The following is a 19,004-nucleotide window of genomic DNA, read 5'->3' as shown; positions in this document are numbered from 1 at the left end:
GCTGTTACTTTGCTTGTTTGCCGCTTGGTATATTCTGTTTTGTTGTGTTCTGCATTGCTCTACTGAACAAGGTGGCTATGCTCTTTTGGCACCAGAATGTATGGGAACACTTGTGGGCTGCCCCCAGCACATCCTTGAGCATTGTAAATGCAAGTAACGCATCTCACTGTATGTTTCGATGCATGGTACTGTTAGTACCTCCAGTTGAACTTTGTCTTTTTTGTGTGATTTCCCCAGTTGTCAGTCTGTGGTTTTGTATTGCCGTGTGCTCTTGTTTGTTTTCATGCCCCATGTGCTCCTGTCCCTGCTCCTGCTCTACTCCGGCCCCAGTATCACTGAGTACTCCACATCTCACCTGTTTCTAATTATCACCTGTATTGCTGCCACTTCTGTCTCGTTGTGCTCCACCTATCATCTGCCTCTCTGTTTATTGCTCAGTGTATTTCAGTCCTGTGTTTTCACCTGTTTGTTGACAGATTGTGCCAGTGAGTTTTCCTGAGTCTTTCTAGCATTCGTGTCTGTACTCTATCTGTCTGGATATCGACTCTGCCTGTTTCCCGATTCTGGTTTTTGGACTTCTCTGGATGTTTTGATCTCTGCCTGAACTTTGACGCTAACTCTGTTTGCACCTCGGGATTTGTTAATTAATATCACTGTGTGCACAGTACTGGGTCTGCGATTGGATACCTGCTCCAGCATCCTGACAGGTACACGTGATAAATAAATCTGAAACTGAATCTGAGCAGGCACATGGCCAGCTAAACATACGGTCTAGAAAATGCCTCCAGTGATTCTCTGATCTTCCATAAGATATGTGATTTTTGTAACTACTCCAGCATAATTGGCAAAAATCAGCAAAGTAATGAGAACCTTCCACAGACCCTCAATGTTAAATTTTGTTGCATATGGTGTAGGTGAATTTTCTATATGGTTCCCCCAATAAATATTTCTTTATTACCCCTCTTATCCTATGAAATTAATTTTACATATATGGATTGCAATTTCCTCAGATAAGTATTACAAGATGAGGTATACATTTCATTTTATAAAGTTACACATTTTAGTTTTACCTTGCCTTCAAATGCATATTGCAGTTTTTGTGTCCAATGTAAAATGTGTGTTAAAATTGTACTTTGTATGTTCAAGTTAACCATCTGATAATTACTGTTTGACTAACTTGGAACACCACCATTTACCTGGAACTGAAGTGCAACATTTGACCGCAAGTACACAGGATTAGGCCATTTGGCCATGGTTGATTAGTTTTGCCTCTCAACTCCATTCTCCTGTCTTCTCCTTGTGGCATTTGATGTGTTTCTAATCAAGAACCTGCCAAACTCCACTTTAAAAGCAGAGGTTGATAGGTTCTTGATTAGTAATGGCATCGAATGTTATGGACAATATGTTGGAAAGGGAGAAATGCTGTATCTCTGTGAGCAGCTTTCTTCAATCTTTGTGGGTCAGACTGTCACTTTGGCAAGCCACTGCAAAATTTGGGCCATCAAAAATGGTTGTCTAATCTTCTGAGTTCTCATTGAGGAAGATTTTCTGATATACAAAGAAAGATCATCCATTGTAACTGGTCCTTGGAGACTGACACAATGTTAGAACTAAATTGGTGTATCCCACCTACCACATTGACTTGGTTAACAGCACAACTGACGCATTGCTATTCAAGATCAATGGAAAGTAAATTCAGGCTGGATGACAAACAGGATGGAGATGGACTCATTCACAATCCACTTCTTCCCCGCTATGGACTGAAACTACAATCATTTAGTCACTAAAATCATAAATTTATAAGTTAATCATAGACCAGGATACCTTACTATCCAAAGTGGAAATGCTAATATGAGGGAGCATGATTTTAAGGAGATTGGAGGAAAGTATAGGGGAGATGTCAGAGGTAGATTATTTTGCAGAGAGGTGGGTGCCAGGGGTGGAGGTTGAGGCAGATATATTTGGGACATTTAAGATACTCAGAGAGGCACATGGATGAAAAACGTGGAAGGTTATGTGGGAAGGAAGGGGTAGATTGATCTTAGAGTAGGTTAAAAGTTCAGCACAGTATCATGCGCCAAAGAACCTGTGCTATGCTGTACCTGTGTTTTGTCCACAACTCTGCCAATTTTCATGTTATCTACAAGCTTTCTAATCAGCACTCCCTGAATTTTTGTATATCACAAACAACAGATGTCCAACACTGAACCCTGTGGAACATCACTGCTTACAGATCTGTAATCTGAATAACACCCCTCCACCATTATCCTCTGTCTTGTCTGGCCAAGATAATTCTACCAAGTCACCGTTGATCCCATGTATTCTTAAATTCCAAAATTTTAATTTAATTTAAATAAACTTTAAATTCCTCAGTGTTATCACCTCATCTCCTTACCTGTCCATCCCTTCCCTCTGGTGTTCCTCCCCTTTCCCTGGTCTTCTACCCTCTTCTATCAGATTCTCCCTTCTCCATCCCTTTATCTCTTTCACCTATCAGCTTCCCAGATCTTTACACCTCTTGCCCTCTTCTGGTTTCACCTATCACCTACTAGCTTCTTCCTTCTAGTGTGTGTAATGCTTGGATTTCAGGCATCTGCAGATTTTTCTCATCTTTGTACAAAAAAATCTCAATCAGGTTTCTAAGACATGATCTTCCTCCCCTCCCAGCACAATGCCACTTGGACCATCCCTCATGTCCATGCTTTTCCAAATGTGATTAAACCCCATCCCTTAGAATTCTCTCCAATAATTTCAGCACCATTGATGTAAAACCCATCAAACTATAACTTGCTGGATTATCCCTATTGCCCTTCTTGAACAAAGAAACAACAGCGGTTATTCTCCAGTCCTCTGGGACCTTGCCTGTGGTTTAAGAGGATCAAAGTTATTCAACCCATTTCTACTGATAGGAAAGCAAGGGGTAGATGTTAATTAAACTTTGATACCACTGCCTGCATTGAAACAACGCATGTATGGTTTCACTTTGACGGGAAAAGCTCGAAAGATCTTGGCATCTGAAGCTTTAATTCCCCAGCTAAATAAATGTGTAGCCAGTGCAGTTTGTGATCGAGCCTCAGGAGCAGCGGTGTCGCCTCTGTTCAACAGCACCGCTGCTTCCGTCCAACGGTGATTGGCTCTCTGCGGCGTGATGTCGCTTGGACTTCAGTTCCTCTGAGTGTTTTGATGTCCCGCAGCAGCTCCTGTGCTGTCAGAGCAATCTCGGGCACGCCGGGTTGGTGCGGAGCACCGCTCACATTCTCTCACTGTACCGATTTACTTCGGGGAGTGCAAGGCACTGTCAGCAGTGTGCACTGCAGACTTCTGCGGAGGTTTGTCAGCTGCTGTGGCCGAGACGTTTAACCGTGCCCAAGCTGCCCTGACTTTAATTCGCACTGACTCCAAACTTTCTTTGGACGTTTGAGTTCACCCGTGGCTGCTGTGAAGCTTCTTTACCGTAATGATGAATCGCAAAGGAATGGTCGTCAAAATTTTATCCCGAATACGGACCGACTCTTTCAACAGTAACTACACTCTGCTGGGGAAGGAGTTGGGGAGGTGAGTGTTAAAGGCACACGACCTTCGGAAGCTGCGAGTATTGACTGTCAATTCCCTCCTGCAGTGAGATTCATCGATTTCATGTAACTGGGCACTGGGAGAATCAGGAGTAAAACGACGCGTTAGCAAAAAAGGGGCAATTAAATGGAGAAAGTCGTTTTTAAAAAGTCCGTGTATTATTGAAAGTGACAGGTTTGGTTTTAATGGGGGCGTCTGCCTGGGGGAGAAGAAAACCTTAACTTCAAGGTGTACGGTTAAATCAAGTGTTTACTCATTTCAGTTGATCTTGAAAACGTTAAAGCCGCTGCAGCATAAGTCTAGAGAGGTTGAATACATTTGTTTTTGTATTTGTAAATGCTTATGAGTCGCAGTGCATTATAATTACCAGCTCAGTATCTTAATTGAACACATTATATAGCTCCTGTTGATAAACACGCATTGCTGTTTTAATCATAGCTTGACGATTATATGCATGCCATTGTAGACCATTGTTTAAAAAAGCCGTCATATTAGGTCATGATAAAAAATAGTTATTAGATCATATATTTTTGAATAAGTTTTGAACAACAGTCGTGATTTTATCATGCTACATGCCAAAGGACCTACGAGGAATTCGTTATTGCAGGTTGAAGACAGTGAGTATAACCTCTTCAGCTAGTAACATAAGGACTCGTTTCTTTAATTGTTAAGGGCACATTTCCGGATGGTTTCACAAAACGAGGGTAATTCAAAGCTTAATAAATATATTTTTTATATATTTATAATAAATAGGAAATGTTTACTGTGAGAGAAATAACCAAGTTTCCTGCAAAACAATATGTTTTCATGTTTTTGCAGGAAAGCTGGTTATTTCTCTCTCAGTAAATAGTTCCTATTAATGAGTTTATTCAGTTAAGCAAAAGGCTTATAAATTTGGATATAATTCAAGCTTGCTCAGGTGCATTTCAATATTGCACTGATTTTCTCTGTGTTTCATTTCCTGACAGAACCCAGGAAAGGGACATGTCAAAGTCACTTTTGAGTCCAGGTTGATCAAAGTTCCCTGGATTTATCCACTGTTAGCACTCCATTGATCTGAGACACACCTTTGCTTTGATTGCTAACCAGTGTTTGGAAGCGGAGTTGAGATTCTAAATAATATTCGGAAATGCAAGGCGTGCAAGGTCTCGAGATCTCATTGCTTCTTATTGCCTCTCTTGCCATTTCTGCTAAAGTTTAGAATTCTTCCCTCTCCTGGAAAACCAGTTAACCTGTGAATTAACAGTGTGTATAACCAATCCACTTTTGGTTTTCATAAGAGGTGGTCTCTATATACATTAAAAGTGTAATGATTAAATCTGTAGAGCTAAGGTGACTGGGCTGATAGAATATTGATTTCTTCCCCCCCCCCACCTTCCTTTTGTCATCATAAATTATTAATGATTCAGAAAATAATAATGTTGGGATTAGGTTTGCAAAGTTGGGGTTGAGGTGAGCAGTAGATTTCCTATTATAGCAACAAACCAGTTAGCTATGAAAATAGCACTAAAACAGTTCATCCAGTGCTAATTCCAACCAGGATTTGATTAGGACTTGAATAAACTGTATCAGATAAATGGTGGATTTGTTTGCTGGCCATGTTTCATTTATAAAACTTGGATAGTTATCTGCTTGAGCACTGTCAGTTGTATCTGTCATATCCTCAACTGAACCCTCTCTGTAGAGAGTGTTTCCTCTGACGTCCAATCTGTCTGTGTCTCTTGAGGCTTAGTTTTCAGGGAATGTATTTTTGTGTGGAATGTGGGGAAAGAAAAATGTCCAGTATTTCTGCCGTAAGACTTTTTCATCTAAGTAGTAAGTATTAGTGAGCAAAAGTCATTGCAACTGAGATTACTGCCACCAGGCAGGCAAGCTTGCATTGATTTATATGCTGGCAAGTCCTTACTTTCTTCGGTGGTAGTAAGTCATTTGGTCAATGCTTGCTCCCAGCAGAGCCATCACATCAGTTCAGCTCCTCCTCTCCGTCCTCCCCCTCCTTTTTTCCCTTTACCTGTGCAACATGTTCTTTCTCATAACTTCATCCATCCCCTTTGATTCTTTTGCCACTGAGCTACCCTAAAGGATAAGCTACAACATAAGCTTGCAGCACCTCTTTAGGGTGTGGGCAGAATCACGGGGAGGGTATACAAGCTCCACACAAACATGTTCAATCTAAGGTCATGATCCGAACGAGAGTCCCTGTTCAATTCTGTGCACCACAATGTGAGGACAACATTTATTCTTCACCTCCAGCTTCAAAACTACTTCAAAGTCCACCACATTGGTGGACCTGGAGTTATATATGAGGTAGAAAGACTGATTTCTTTCACTGCATATCAAATTGTCGAGTAAGCTACAGTACTAGTTTTTCTGTACTGCAAATGGTGGTCTTTCTTGGGGGCTTTGCTATTGGTGGGTGGTGGGTGTTGATGCTTTTTGCCGAAATAAGTGAAACTTTGCTGCTGCTTATGTGTGGGAGGGGGTCTTTGGGGTTGGAACGTTTTTACTGTTACTCATTTGGGGTAGTCTTCTGTTTTTGTGCATGTCTTCAGGTTGCATATTGTTTACATTTTCTGATACTAAATGAAGCTATTGAACTATTGACTGTAGATGTCTGCTTGTAAATCAGATGGAGGTTTGCCGCAATCCATGAACTTAAATTCCACAACTGCTGCGCTGTGGTGAGATTTGATGTATTATCAAAGTGCATATATGTCACCATATACTACTCTGAGATTCGTTTTCTTGCAGGCGTTCTTACAGTAAATGCAAAGAAACATAATAGAATCAATGAAAAACGGCAGACAACAAAGATGGACAAACAGCCAATGCGCAAAAAACGACAAATTACTCTTGCTGCTTACAGAACAGTTTTCTAGGTTTTTGCAAACTAGACCGGTATTTTGGCACTATATTGTGATGCAGTAAGCCTATTGCAAGAAATCTACCTGAGAAGAGCAACTAAGTAAAAAGAGAGTTGTTCCATCTAACATTGTCTCTCTACTGTGTTCATATTTCAGAAGTGATTGCTAATAGAATCCATCATAACACAAAAAATGGGGAATGAATATCTTAAAAACATTGCAACAGTAGGTAATCTAATCCATCGGGTCTGTATTGGTTCAATGTACATGCGATCCATGGCCCCTTCTCAAAAACAAACAATTCTTTCCTGAAGGTTGGGTTATCGTACAAAAGATGCTTGTAAGTGCTCAGCTGGGGCTATCCAGTATTGTGGTTTTCGATGTTTCATGCCTTCTATTATAACAATGATTTTGGAAATTTTCAAGGATGCCAACAATTTATTTTGCAGGATGCTTTCTTTGCCGCAATCTATCTCTGAACTAAAATGCTGCATTAAATTCCCTCTCCTGCGCAAACTTTCAAGTTAAAAAAAAATATATATTCATGCCTTCTATTATAACAATGATTTTGGAAATTTTCAAGGATGCCAACAATTTATTTTGCAGGATGCTTTCTTTGCCGCAATCTATCTCTGAACTAAAATGCTGCATTAAATTCCCTCTCCTGCGCAAACTTTCAAGTTAAAAAAATATATATATTCATGCCTTCTATTATAACAATGTTTTTGGAAATTTTCAAGGATGCCAACAATTTATTTTGCAGGATGCTTTCTTTGCCACAATCTATTTCTGAATTAAAATGCTGGATTAAATTCCCTCTCCTGCGCAAACTTTCAAGTAAAAAAAATATAAATACATTAACCAGACATTTCTTATGTTATTCATTGGCAGTTGATTCACTTTGTGATTAGATTAACTTGGCAACATATTTGGCTGAGGATATAATTCCCGTGTGAACAAGGTAGAAAAGAGGACTCAGTAAATGGAGAGATGCACTTATGTTACCTGAATCCATCTGTCAATAGAGATATCTATTTATTTATCTATTTATTTATTTATTGAAATACAGCGCAGGATTGGCTCTTCCGGCACTGCCCCGTCTGGCAAACCACGATTCAACCCTAACCTAATGACCAATCAACCTACCAACCTGAAGGTCTTTGGACTGTGGGAGGAAACCAGAGCACCTGGAAGAAACCCACGTGGTCACGGGGAGAACGTAACTTACTTTCTTAGAGCTCCACTCTTTCAACACAAGTGCACCTGAACCAAATTGTGGAACTTGACAGAGAGGTAGAAAACTCAGACAAAGAATCACGATCAGGACTAATAATCTGTGAAAGAATGTTGCTGCTTTAGAAGGAAAGCCAGTTGCTCTTTGGAGCACTGGGTCTTCCTGGTGTCAGGGTCAGGGAAGTCTTATGTTACGTATCTCTAGGATTCTGTCTCATTGCTGAGGTCTTTGCTACCCTGTCGTCAGTTTGTCTGTGTTGGAGGTCATGCCCAGACCTAGAAAGTGTGGCAGTGCAGACAACTGTCAACTTAAGATCAGCTGCAGATATCCTGGTTTAACCTAGGCATTGTGCCAGAAAAGCTTCTGTATCATCCTCACTGAGTTCAATACAGGTCTGTGTAGCTGAGGATGTAAAACTAATTAATCTAATTAAAGTAGAATTGTAGTCTTTATTCAGCGTATATAGAGACTAAATGTAAGCAGCTTAGAATGTAATAATCTGTAATATTATCATCGCTACAGTAGCTGATGATTGAGTGCACTAGCATATGTTTTTATTAGTTCTCAATTGCAGGAAATTAAATTTTCTGGTACTTTTTCATGATTAACTTCCTAAAATTTGACAGCTGTGCCACTTCTTTTAAATTCAGCCTCTGCAATTTTATGCATACTGTATATGTATTGAATTGATTGTACAATGTATGCTCAATTTCTTTCCACTTATCAATCAATATACACTCAGTGGCCACTTTATTAGGTATAGGCATGTACACAATAGTCGAACCCAGTGTGGTCTTCTGTTCCTGTAGCTCATCCACTTCAAGGCTGAGTTACTATCAGCTTGACCCAGTCTGACCATTCTCCTCTGACGACTCTCACTAACAAGATATTTTTGCCTACAGAACTGCTGCTCACTAGATATTTTTCTTTGTCTTTCACACCATTCGCTGCAAAGTGTAGAGATAGTTGTGTGGGAAAACCCCAGGAGATCAGCAGTTTCTGAGATACTCCCATCTGGCACCAACAATCATTCCTCTGTCAAAGTCACTTTGATCACATTCCTTATTTGGTCTGAACAACAACTGAACCTCTTGACCATGTCTGCATGTTTTTATGCATTGAGTAGCTGCCACGTGATTGGCTGCTTAGATATTAACGAGCAGGTGTACCTAATAAAGTGGCCACTGAGTGTAGCCCTAATCCTCCTCATTGTCAAATCTTGATATTTGTAGTTGGGTCTGAAAAAATGGCAGTGGGAATAAAAGGAGATACAGTGGGGGCAGATGTAGGCTGCCGGGTGCTGGGGAAAGAAGCTCTATTAATGCCAATGCTGCAAGTTAGTATCTGTTTGAACTTGGCACTAGTACACATTAAGCAGTAAGGTCAAGAGGATGTCTCTGAACATACTTGTGAGTAACGAATCACCTTGTATCAACCTATAGGGATGAGTTTTCAAAGTCCATTGGCACTCAAATCGAGTATTGTTTCATCCTGTAAGCAGATATGGGATTGGCTTCGTAGTTTTGGAATGTTGAATCCCAAATTCTTCAAGGCTCATAGGGTTTTATTGCCGAGGCATCTCTGAACTGGAAGGGGTAGGGTCTGAGTCAATATTATAATTTTTCCTCGAATCAATGTCATACTGTTTGCTTGCATTATATAGAAAGAAGCTGGTGGCTCTTCTCTGTTAGTTCAGCCAGAACAGTAGTGGAGTTTTACAACTGGTCAGCAGATGTGATCAGCATCCCAATACCAGAACACTACTCAGTAACCTATGAAGGAGTATTTTGGTGTGAGAATATTAATGAAGATATGATAGCCTCTGTGACTGAACTTTCAGCTGCCATTCATTGTGCTTCTTTTCAGAACAGCCCTTCTTGCACCTGGCCATGAATGACCCAGCCTCAAATGCCCTTATGAAGAATCCCAGACCTGAAGTGATAACCGCTTCTTTCCCCACAGATGCCACCTGACCTGCTGTGTTTCCAGCATTTTCTATCCTTATTCAGATTTCCGGCATCTGTAGTTATATTGATTCTCAAACATGCTTTCACTCGCCCCCCCCCCACCATCCTGAAGTGGGTGATGAAGGTACCTATATTTAAAAAACTATTTGGAAAATGTAAGCATTGAGCACACACCTGGCTGCATTACTCAGAAGTGTGCCGTGATCTGGCGAGGGGGGCAGGTGTGGGGGAACATCAAAGAACTTTTTCTCCTTGTTACTTCCAAAAACTCATTTCTCTAGCTGGTTCCCATGGAATGAACTGTGACAACTGGAAGAAGAAATACTGGAGATCAGTTCGTACCTACAGTAGGGGAAAGGAATGTGAGATCATGAAGTAGTTCACCTATTTGGCAGCTTCCAAAGCCCCACTTGCTGGAATTCACTTGGGAGCCAGCAAAAATAACAAGGATTCAAAGTTCAAAGTAAATTTATTATCAAAGTACATACTGGATATGTGAGCTTATAGTACCTTGAGATTCATTTTCTTGGAGGCATTTACAGGAAATAAAGAAATGCAATAGAGTTTATGACAAATATATATAACAAAAACTGACAAATATCCAATTTGCAAAAGAGGTCAAATTATGCCAATAATAAATTTTAAAACTATAAATAGATTAATAATACTGAGTTGTAGAGTCCTTGAAAGTAAGTCTATAGGTTGTGGAGTCAGTCCAGAGTAGTGGTGAGTGAAGTTATCCACACTGGTTCAGGAGCCTGATGGTTGGGGGTTAATAACTGCTGCTGAACCTGGTGATGTGGTACCTAAGGCTCCTGTACCACCTTGAGAAGAAAGCATAGCCTAATCTTGGGGAGGGCTTTATCTGTAATGGACTGGACTGTACCTACCACATTTGTAGACTTTTCCATTCCATTGGACATTGGTTGCATTCCACCATGCATCTATAAAAGTCTGTCAAAATTTTTAGATGACATTCCGAATCTAGACAAACTTCTAAGGATGTCAACAGCCAACAAGTCTGCCATTGGCTGTGTTCTGACTTAGTAAAGCAACTTTAATTAAAATAGTATAAATGTTGGACTAATTACAATATCTCAATTGTGTTGAAATTGGGGAAAGTTTGGTACAAGTACATGCTGCATTTCTATAGCAGTAATCCAGATGTGTAACTCCACCTGTGTGCCAAGTTATGGCTTTACAGCATGTCCTCCAAATCATGGTCTGTTTAATATGTGAGTTCAGACTGTGATACATTAACTACAGTCTGTGGTTGTATGGCAAGGAATTGATATGACACCACATTGACACACAGACCGGATGCAAATTATCTTTTGCGTTCTGTGCTCAAAGCCGTCAGACAGACCATTCAACACTTCTGTTGCTCAAACAGAATTTCGGGAGATCTCATTCTTTGCAACATGTTCTTATTTCAAATGGAGTGCAGTCTTCATCAGGGCCTCATCTGATCCGGGGATTCTGTCAGGTTAGAATATTTGCATTGGTCAAGCAAAATTTAAATCTGCTGCCAAATTTATTCTATAGTTGTGTTTTATGTAAAGTTTTGGGGATTTTAACAAAACTGCATAAATCAGTATTGGACGAAAAGAACACTGTTACTGCCCGGAACTTTCGAAGATAGGATTGATTCTTGCCTCAGCCATTGAACTAATGTGAACTAAAGCAGCGTGTCCTTTGATAATCCCTATATTCTGTCAATTTCTCAATGCTTTTTCAGTTAAATCTCATCCTTTCAATTCAGGGGTAACTCAGGATGGAGTGCAATTCCAAGGAGCTATGAATTCTCCACAGTTCTTCCAAAGCCGTCATTCTTCACGTGACACCTTGCAAAATGAATGTCAGCTGGCAGTTCAGTCACAGAGCCCATCATAACCCGGTTAATGTTCTCACACCTAAACAATCCTTCATAGGGTACTGAGTAATGTTCAGGAACTGGAATGCTGACTACTTTTCCTCACATCTGCTGAGAAAACTCCACTCCTGTTTTTGCAGAACTAACTGAGACGAGACAGCAGCTTCCATTTGTATAATGCAAGCAAAGAATATAATGTTACATTTTACCAAACTTACATCAGGCAGTGATGGTCACCCACAGAATCGTTGGGAAACTAACAAATATAATCTGCACACCTACTTTGATCCCTGTATTTAAATTTTAGCCGATATTGCATATGAAGTAATAAACTCCCATTATGTCTTGGTGTCATCAAATTGAAACATGCTTAGTAGAAAAACTTGCCCATGAAGGTGAAGATGCCTATAAATGGTTTTCTCACTTTTACTCTTTTGAGTGAGATGGCATCTTTTTATGATGCATGATAGTGGGAGGGTGAGGCAAGCCCCTGAATATGTTTCATGTTCAATGCAGCACTTTGCCTAGTCGATTGCCTGCTGGCGGGCATGGTAGCCTAGTGGTAGTGCAAGGCTTACAGCGCTGATGATCAAGGTTCAATTCCTGCTGCTTTCTGTAAGGAGTTTGTACGTTCTCCCTGTGACCACATGGATTTCCTCTGGGTGCTCTGGTTTCCTACCCACATTCCAAAAGATGTACAGTTAGGTTTAGTGACTCGTGGGCGTGCTATGTTGGCACCAGAAGCGTGGTGACACTTCCGGGCTGCCCAGTGGAACCCTCAGACTGTTTTGGTTGTTGACACAAATGGCGCAGTTCACTGCATGTTCACTGGCTGTACACGGCTAAATCTTCAGCTTTATTTAGCTGGCACAAAACGTCAACTTTTTTATTTGTCTCCATAGATGCTGCCTGCACTGCTGAGTTCCTCCAGCATTTTGTGTGTGTTACTCTGGATTTCCAGCATCTGCAGAATCTCGTGTGTTTAAGCTGATCTTTATCTTTGCCAATGGACTTTGTGCATACAGCTGTGGCTATGCTTTGCATGCATTGAGACAATCACTTATTCAGCTTCAGGCAAAATATACATGAGATGCTAATGAATTGCTTACCCTCGCTCTTTGCTCTTCTTTAAACCACCTGGAATGAAAGATAACTTGTCTATCACAGCATTCATTTATTTTCTTGTTTCTTTTCCTCTCTGGGGAGATATGAAGGTGGTCAAAGACATGTGGGAGTTACTCAGGATAAATATGAGTGTGGAGAATGTGACCATAGGGTGAGGATTAGATTTGCCTCTGTCCAGGTGTCAAAGCAACTTTGCACTCCAGAAATAAACTCTTAGGTGCCTGAATATGATTTAAGTAATAATAATGCAGTTATCCATGATAGTTGGTTGCCATTGAAATATTTCAATTTTGTTACCACAGAGCATGATCTTTATTTACCCCGACCTGTAATTTTATTGTATTGGCCTGAACTGAATGACTTGCCTGGGCCTTTTCAGAGTACATTTGTGAGTCCAGCCCAATACTTGGTAAGGGTGACAGATTACCTCCCCAAATAACTTCAGTGCATTTTTACCACAATCTGCTGAATTAGTGGTGATCATCACTAAACCACTGTTCCCATGGTGGGATCTGAAACTTTTCAATATAGATCTGGAGAATTTCTGTTGAATTTCTTCCCATGGAAAATGAATTACTGGAAATAAGAAACTGGTTTTTAATTACCATTATAGTTCTGAATAAAATGTTAAATACTTTATTAAAAGTTGAAATTAGTATATTTACTCTTAATTCTCTTAGTTTATTATATCAAGTCATGTTCCATCATATCAAGTCAGGTATATGGAGGAATTTAAGGTGGGAGGGTTATATGGGAGGCAGGGTTTAAGGGTTGGCACGACATTGTGGGCCGAAGGGCCTGTACTGTGCTGTACTGTTCTATGTTCAACACTGTAGTTCACAAAAGGGTTTTTTACATTCTAGGACACATAGAGGGGAATGTAGTCCAAGAGAACAGTTCTTCCCAAACAGGCTTGAGATGCATTGTTCCTGTCCCTGTGTGACTTGAGAATAAAATGCCTGGGTAGAAATGTAACTAAATGATCGCTGTGCCTTTTCTTTACAATTGTGATTGTTTCAACAGACAAGACTTGTATGGGTCTAAATAATGTTCCCAAGAAGCCCACCTGGATTGTGCTGCCACCCCTCCAGTGGCTTTTAAAAGAGGTAATTAGGATGATGGCGGACACTAATGCCAACAGGTGCAAAAGTGTGTGTTCAAGGCCACCTGTTGTGGGAGACTGAGGCTTTAGGAGCCAATAATAAAAGCAGCTACAGTTATGTTAAGTACCACTGACCAGTTACTCTCATTAATCTTGTGACCTTCCTTCAGCAAGTAGAAGATCAGCTGCTGCCTGCTTGTTCCCTGGCTGTGTTTTTGTTTTGAACTTATTCAGTCCTCTTAGCACCACATTCATTGCCTAAGAAAATCTACTGTACTTTAAGAGCAAACACTTTTTTTTAGCATGCATAATAAAAGTGGAAATAAGTTTTCATTCAACTGGACTTACATAAATAATATTTTCTGGTCAGAAATGTTATCTGTACTTTGTAGGTGTTTTCTAATATATAAGGCTCTTAAGGCCTTGATCAGCATCAGCGCAAAAGCTGCATTCATTTCTGTCTCATCAATACTTACTTTAACAGTTTACATTAATAAGATTATTCCTTTATTGGTTCCAAGTACAGATTAAATCCTTTGTCCTTTTTAGAGTCAAAGGTCAATGGCCAGAGGTTGTGACTAATTGCTTTTTAAGAGCCAGAATGAATGAACTGGACTGAATGGTTTTCTCCAATGTGATATCATTTTTCTGACCATAACTTAGCAGATGAAATGACTGCCACTGATAGTGCTGTGTCTTGCCACTGCACACAGAAATAAGATGAAATGAAGAGTGAAGCTCATTGGTCCTACCTCTCTACATATTATCTTAAACTCTTTTACAATAATTGTACTTTGTATAGTCTTCTTAATGCAGCATTCTCCAGATATTTCACTTGTATGAATGCAGACAAAACAGATATTGCATTGCCAGTTAATGGGGAAGATGGTCTCCAGTTATCAGTGACACAGCAACTTTAAATATCAGGGTCTACATGTTCCGGTGCAGCTACACCGTGTCTGAAAGGAAGAAATCCATTAGTGTACCTTCCTTGCTTTCAACTGAAACTTGATTTTCTTAAGAAGCACCTCTGTGTGGAGGGGGCCCTACAAATTAATCTGTTGCGGAGTTTCACTGAGTCCACTACCAAAGTACAGTTTTGTGTGTGTGTAGCAGGGAGATTTGGGTGAGCAGAGGAGGGCAAACAATTCATGGCCTCACAAGGGAGTTCAGGTTCCTCTGTTAGTACTTTTAAACATAGGATCATGGCTTTTGTGCCCTTTTTAAGTTCCTAGATGTCCTAATTATTTATATTGGGTCCTTCAAAAATAATTGTACTGCGTGAAAAGTCGAAAGCAGGATGCTTTTCACTGTTCAGAAGTTATTAATTTTATTGCTTTCTGCTTGGGTAACTTAACACTAGGTTTAACCAGAGTCTTGTCCAAACAAATGGAGTGACTAAACAGGAATTATTTGAGTAACAGTGTACAGGTCCTGCATGAGCCCTGCTGTCCAGGCACGCAAATATTAGTTACATTAGCTTTCCAAAATATGGTGATGGGACAAATGACCTTTTCCTATGGACTATGAATCCTTTTGAATGGTTAACATTGACCTGATGTTATTCCCATTGCCTGTATAGCGCAAACTCTCTGCTGGCTTAGTGCTGCTGTAGACCTACAGTTTACTAGATCTCATTTTGGGCTTCTTTTCCATTTTCTAGCAAGTCTCATACTTATCATCTCCAACTAACCGTAAGCTGAAGAAACAAGTAAATGCAGGGAAATGTGGCGGGCAGGTCTTTATTGGAATTTTGTTACCTGAGACCGTGGATGGTGTGGTCCTCTGAAGGGTTGAAGACTTCTCTACTTAGTCCCTCTCCAAGCTGGTATTGGGCAGCTCAGGTCATGGTAAATTCCTTTGGGGAGATTACTCCTACATTGCATCTGCTCCTCCACCACTAACTGTGATCATTCTATGCTCCCTGTAAAGAACTTTCCTTGACCCCAAGATCTCTCCCTGCTTTCTCACATACACTTTCTCCTGGTACCTACTTTTTTTTTCTGTCTCACTAATTCTCCTTCTGGTTTCCTCTATGGTCTTTTCATCTACTTTTCAGTAGTTCCTACAGCTATGTGACATTCTTTCCCTTCAGTTTCCTCCTTTTCTGTGACCTTCCAAGATCCTCTCTCCCTCACATGTTATTCTGCTCAATCCTCTCCATGTTCAGCTCTTCTGGCCTTAGAGCTAAACAGCGTAGAAAAACATCATTTAACCAACCTCAGTCCTCTAGGCATGCTGTACTTAGGAAGTTTATGTTATCAAAAAAGCATAAAAATTAACTATTCTTCCACAAAATAAACTACTTCGCAAATATATAAGCATATCACTACTTGAACAAAAAGCAAGACAAAGTTTCCATATGCATAGGGTCCAGAGATTGGTGTTGGCATCAAATGCCACAAATTTAAAAATGATTAAGGACCTTATCAATATTTGTATGTTAATCATTCATCTTGTCAGAGTAGCTTGTGCACGCAACATTTTCTATTGTTGCCTAATGGAGTGCTGTAAAAATTAAGCAATGTCCCTTGTCATGGTACAGAAATGAAGTTTTGAAACTTTACTGTATGTTACTTTGGGCTGTCTTGCTAGCAATATCATCTTATTGGTGTACATATTTTACTACCAGTCGTGCAGCCTAGTATGACTCCTTGATGCCTACAAACTTTTGGTACCTTGTCCAAGCACACATCTTTTATGTATCACCAGATGTTTGTTGGGAGGATTAAAACTAAGCCCTTTTCTGTCTAACCAGTCATTTTTCATCAGGAATCATTGAAATACAGACAGCATTACTATTCTTTTTTTATTCCCCTTTGGCTTCCTTATAGCTCCCAAGAAGAGTAGGGGGTCTTTCAGCTGTTGGCCCAGTGGAATCGGCTAAATCAATACATTCTGATTAAAAATGCACTTTTTAAACCACTTCATTGTTTTGCTGAAGTTATCCATACCAGACCCGCTGTGTTGAGAATGATGTTTTTATAAATATTGCTTAACAATTTTTTTAACATTTCTACAGGGGTGTCTGTCTATTTCTTGTCAGCATCTCCATCCTAAGGCCCCTGACAATCCAACTTTGTAGCATCAATTTTAAAGCTATAATATGATTTCCTGACCATATAACCATATAACCATATAACAATCACAGCACGGAAACAGGCCATCTTGGCCCTCCTAGTCCGTGCCGAACCCTTAATCTCACCTAGTCCCACCTACCCGCACTCAGCCCATAACCCTCCACTCCTTTCCTGTCCATATACCTATCCAATTTTACCTTAAATGACACAACTGAACTGGCCTCTACTCCTTCTACAGGAAGCTCATTCCACACAGCTATCACTCTTTGAGTAAAGAAATACCCCCTCGTGTTTCCCTTAAACTTCTGCCCCCTAACTCTCAAATCATGTCCTCTAGTTTGAATCTCCCCTACTCTCAATGGAAACAGCCTGTTCACGTCAACTCTATCTATCCCTCTCAAAATTTTAAATACCTCGATCAAATCCCCCCTCAACCTTCTACGCTCCAATGAATAGAGACCTAACTTGTTCAACCTTTCTCTGTAACTTAATTGCTGAAACCCAGGTAACATCCTAGTAAATCGTCTCTGCACTCTCTCTAATTCTCTCAATAAATTAGAGAGAATTTCCTGACATAAAGCACAACTGCTGTAATGAAAACTGGTATGCTTAGTTTATTAAACAGGTATGCTGTGTAAAATCTCAAAAATCATATGACTTTCTTCAAAAGAGCACTCTGTGATTAGAGCAATTTCATACTATTTGCATTTCTGTTAATTACCTAAAGGTAATTAAAGAAAGTCCTTGGATTTTATGGAAGAATGGGAGAGAAATAGATACACATTGATTACTCGCAGTGCTTTCCTTTGGCTGCAACGCTGGGAGATCCCATGAAGGTAGCTACTCCGTTGATTTTTCTCTACCCTACATCCTAGTAATACAGTGAGTACTCCACACCCAGGAATTCCAATGATCATGATGCTCATGGGCACAGGAAGAACATTCCAGTGTGCAATCGTTTAGTCATGAAATAGGTGCAATCCCTTTTTGTACTACTTTGTCCATTTAAAGGAATAATTCAAAGACTCTGGTGTAAGAGAATGTTGTCACATGATAATTACTGAATAATTTAAAGCAGTCTGCTGTAAATCAAATAGAGCATTTGTAAGTTGTAAAGTGTTCTATTGCGACCATTGTTCATTGCATCTGGGTGTAACCATATGATTGGATGGGGTGGAATTGTTTGGGTTTTTTTATTTCTTGTAAGGGTAGCTGAATAGAGTTAGGGTACAGATTAGTCACAATCTAACAGAATGGAGTGGTAGGCTGGAGGGACTGACATAGAAGACACTGACAGAATTTAGCTGGTATAATAACAATATTTGACATAAGTACAAGAACAACATTTAAAAGGAATCTGAACAAGAAGGGTTTGGAGGATTATGAGCCTAATGTGGGCAAATGTGACTAATTTAGTGGGCACCATGAATGAGCTGGGTTGAAGGCCTGTTTCTATGCTGTGTTACCATAGCATCCAATGTCTAATAAATGTTAAATTCAAAGGTTGGCGCTTCATTTGAATTGCTGTCTTAACTTCTCATTCCTGCTATCATTTTACATTTAATATAAAATTTATTGTTGGTTATCACAACAGTGTAAAGTTCCAATTTTTTTTACAGAAGCCAGATTGTAATCTATTCAAATTGAATGCATAGATTTTCAAACCCAGAAAGGGATGGAATATCTTTCAAGGGTATATACAGTGTTTGGAATCTTTCGTTTGATCTTCTTATATTGTGCTTTACTGAGAACCCAAATATCCTCAGAATTTGCACGCTCCCAATGTTTCTGTGAAGGAGGAAATGTTATGATATGGTTCCACAAAACTCAAGATGCCCAGTTTCCTTTTGCTTTTCATCTCAATGGCAGTCAGGACTGTTTAACACAGGTGTAACTATTTCACAGACTCGGATGGATGGGGTAGGTCACTTTTGAAAACAGACATGCCTTTCTTGAGAATACTGTAACCAGGTGTAATTCAGTAGTCTGATTTTTTGCTAGCTGCTAAACCAGATGAACTATATTCTCTTTGAATAAAAATCTCTTTGGCCTATCACTGGCACCTCTTAATTTAATTATTTTAGAGATACAGTGTGGATTGGGCCCTTTTGGCCCAAGCAGCCACACCACCTAGCAACCCACCTTTATGAACCTAGCTGAAACACAGAACAATTTGCAATGACCAA

The 19,004-nt window shown here is 39.9% G+C and overlaps 1 protein-coding gene across 1 annotated transcript in view; it reads left to right on the top strand.

Moving 5' to 3' along the window:
* Positions 1-3,162: 3,162 nt before the first annotated feature.
* stk17al (serine/threonine kinase 17a like) overlaps positions 3,163-19,004 on the top strand; it is a 57,887-nt gene continuing 42,045 nt past the window's right edge. The window contains exon 1 of the mRNA XM_059956489.1: positions 3,163-3,555. Coding sequence (XP_059812472.1) covers positions 3,458-3,555 — 98 coding nt within the window. The 5' untranslated portion in view covers positions 3,163-3,457. The remainder of the gene's footprint in view (positions 3,556-19,004) is intronic.

This window comes from Hypanus sabinus, chromosome X1, assembly GCF_030144855.1.
Source record: "Hypanus sabinus isolate sHypSab1 chromosome X1, sHypSab1.hap1, whole genome shotgun sequence".
Taxonomy (NCBI): domain Eukaryota; kingdom Metazoa; phylum Chordata; class Chondrichthyes; order Myliobatiformes; family Dasyatidae; genus Hypanus; species Hypanus sabinus.
Note: the sequence above shows the minus strand (reverse complement) of the source record. Positions and strands in the feature narration are given on the sequence as shown.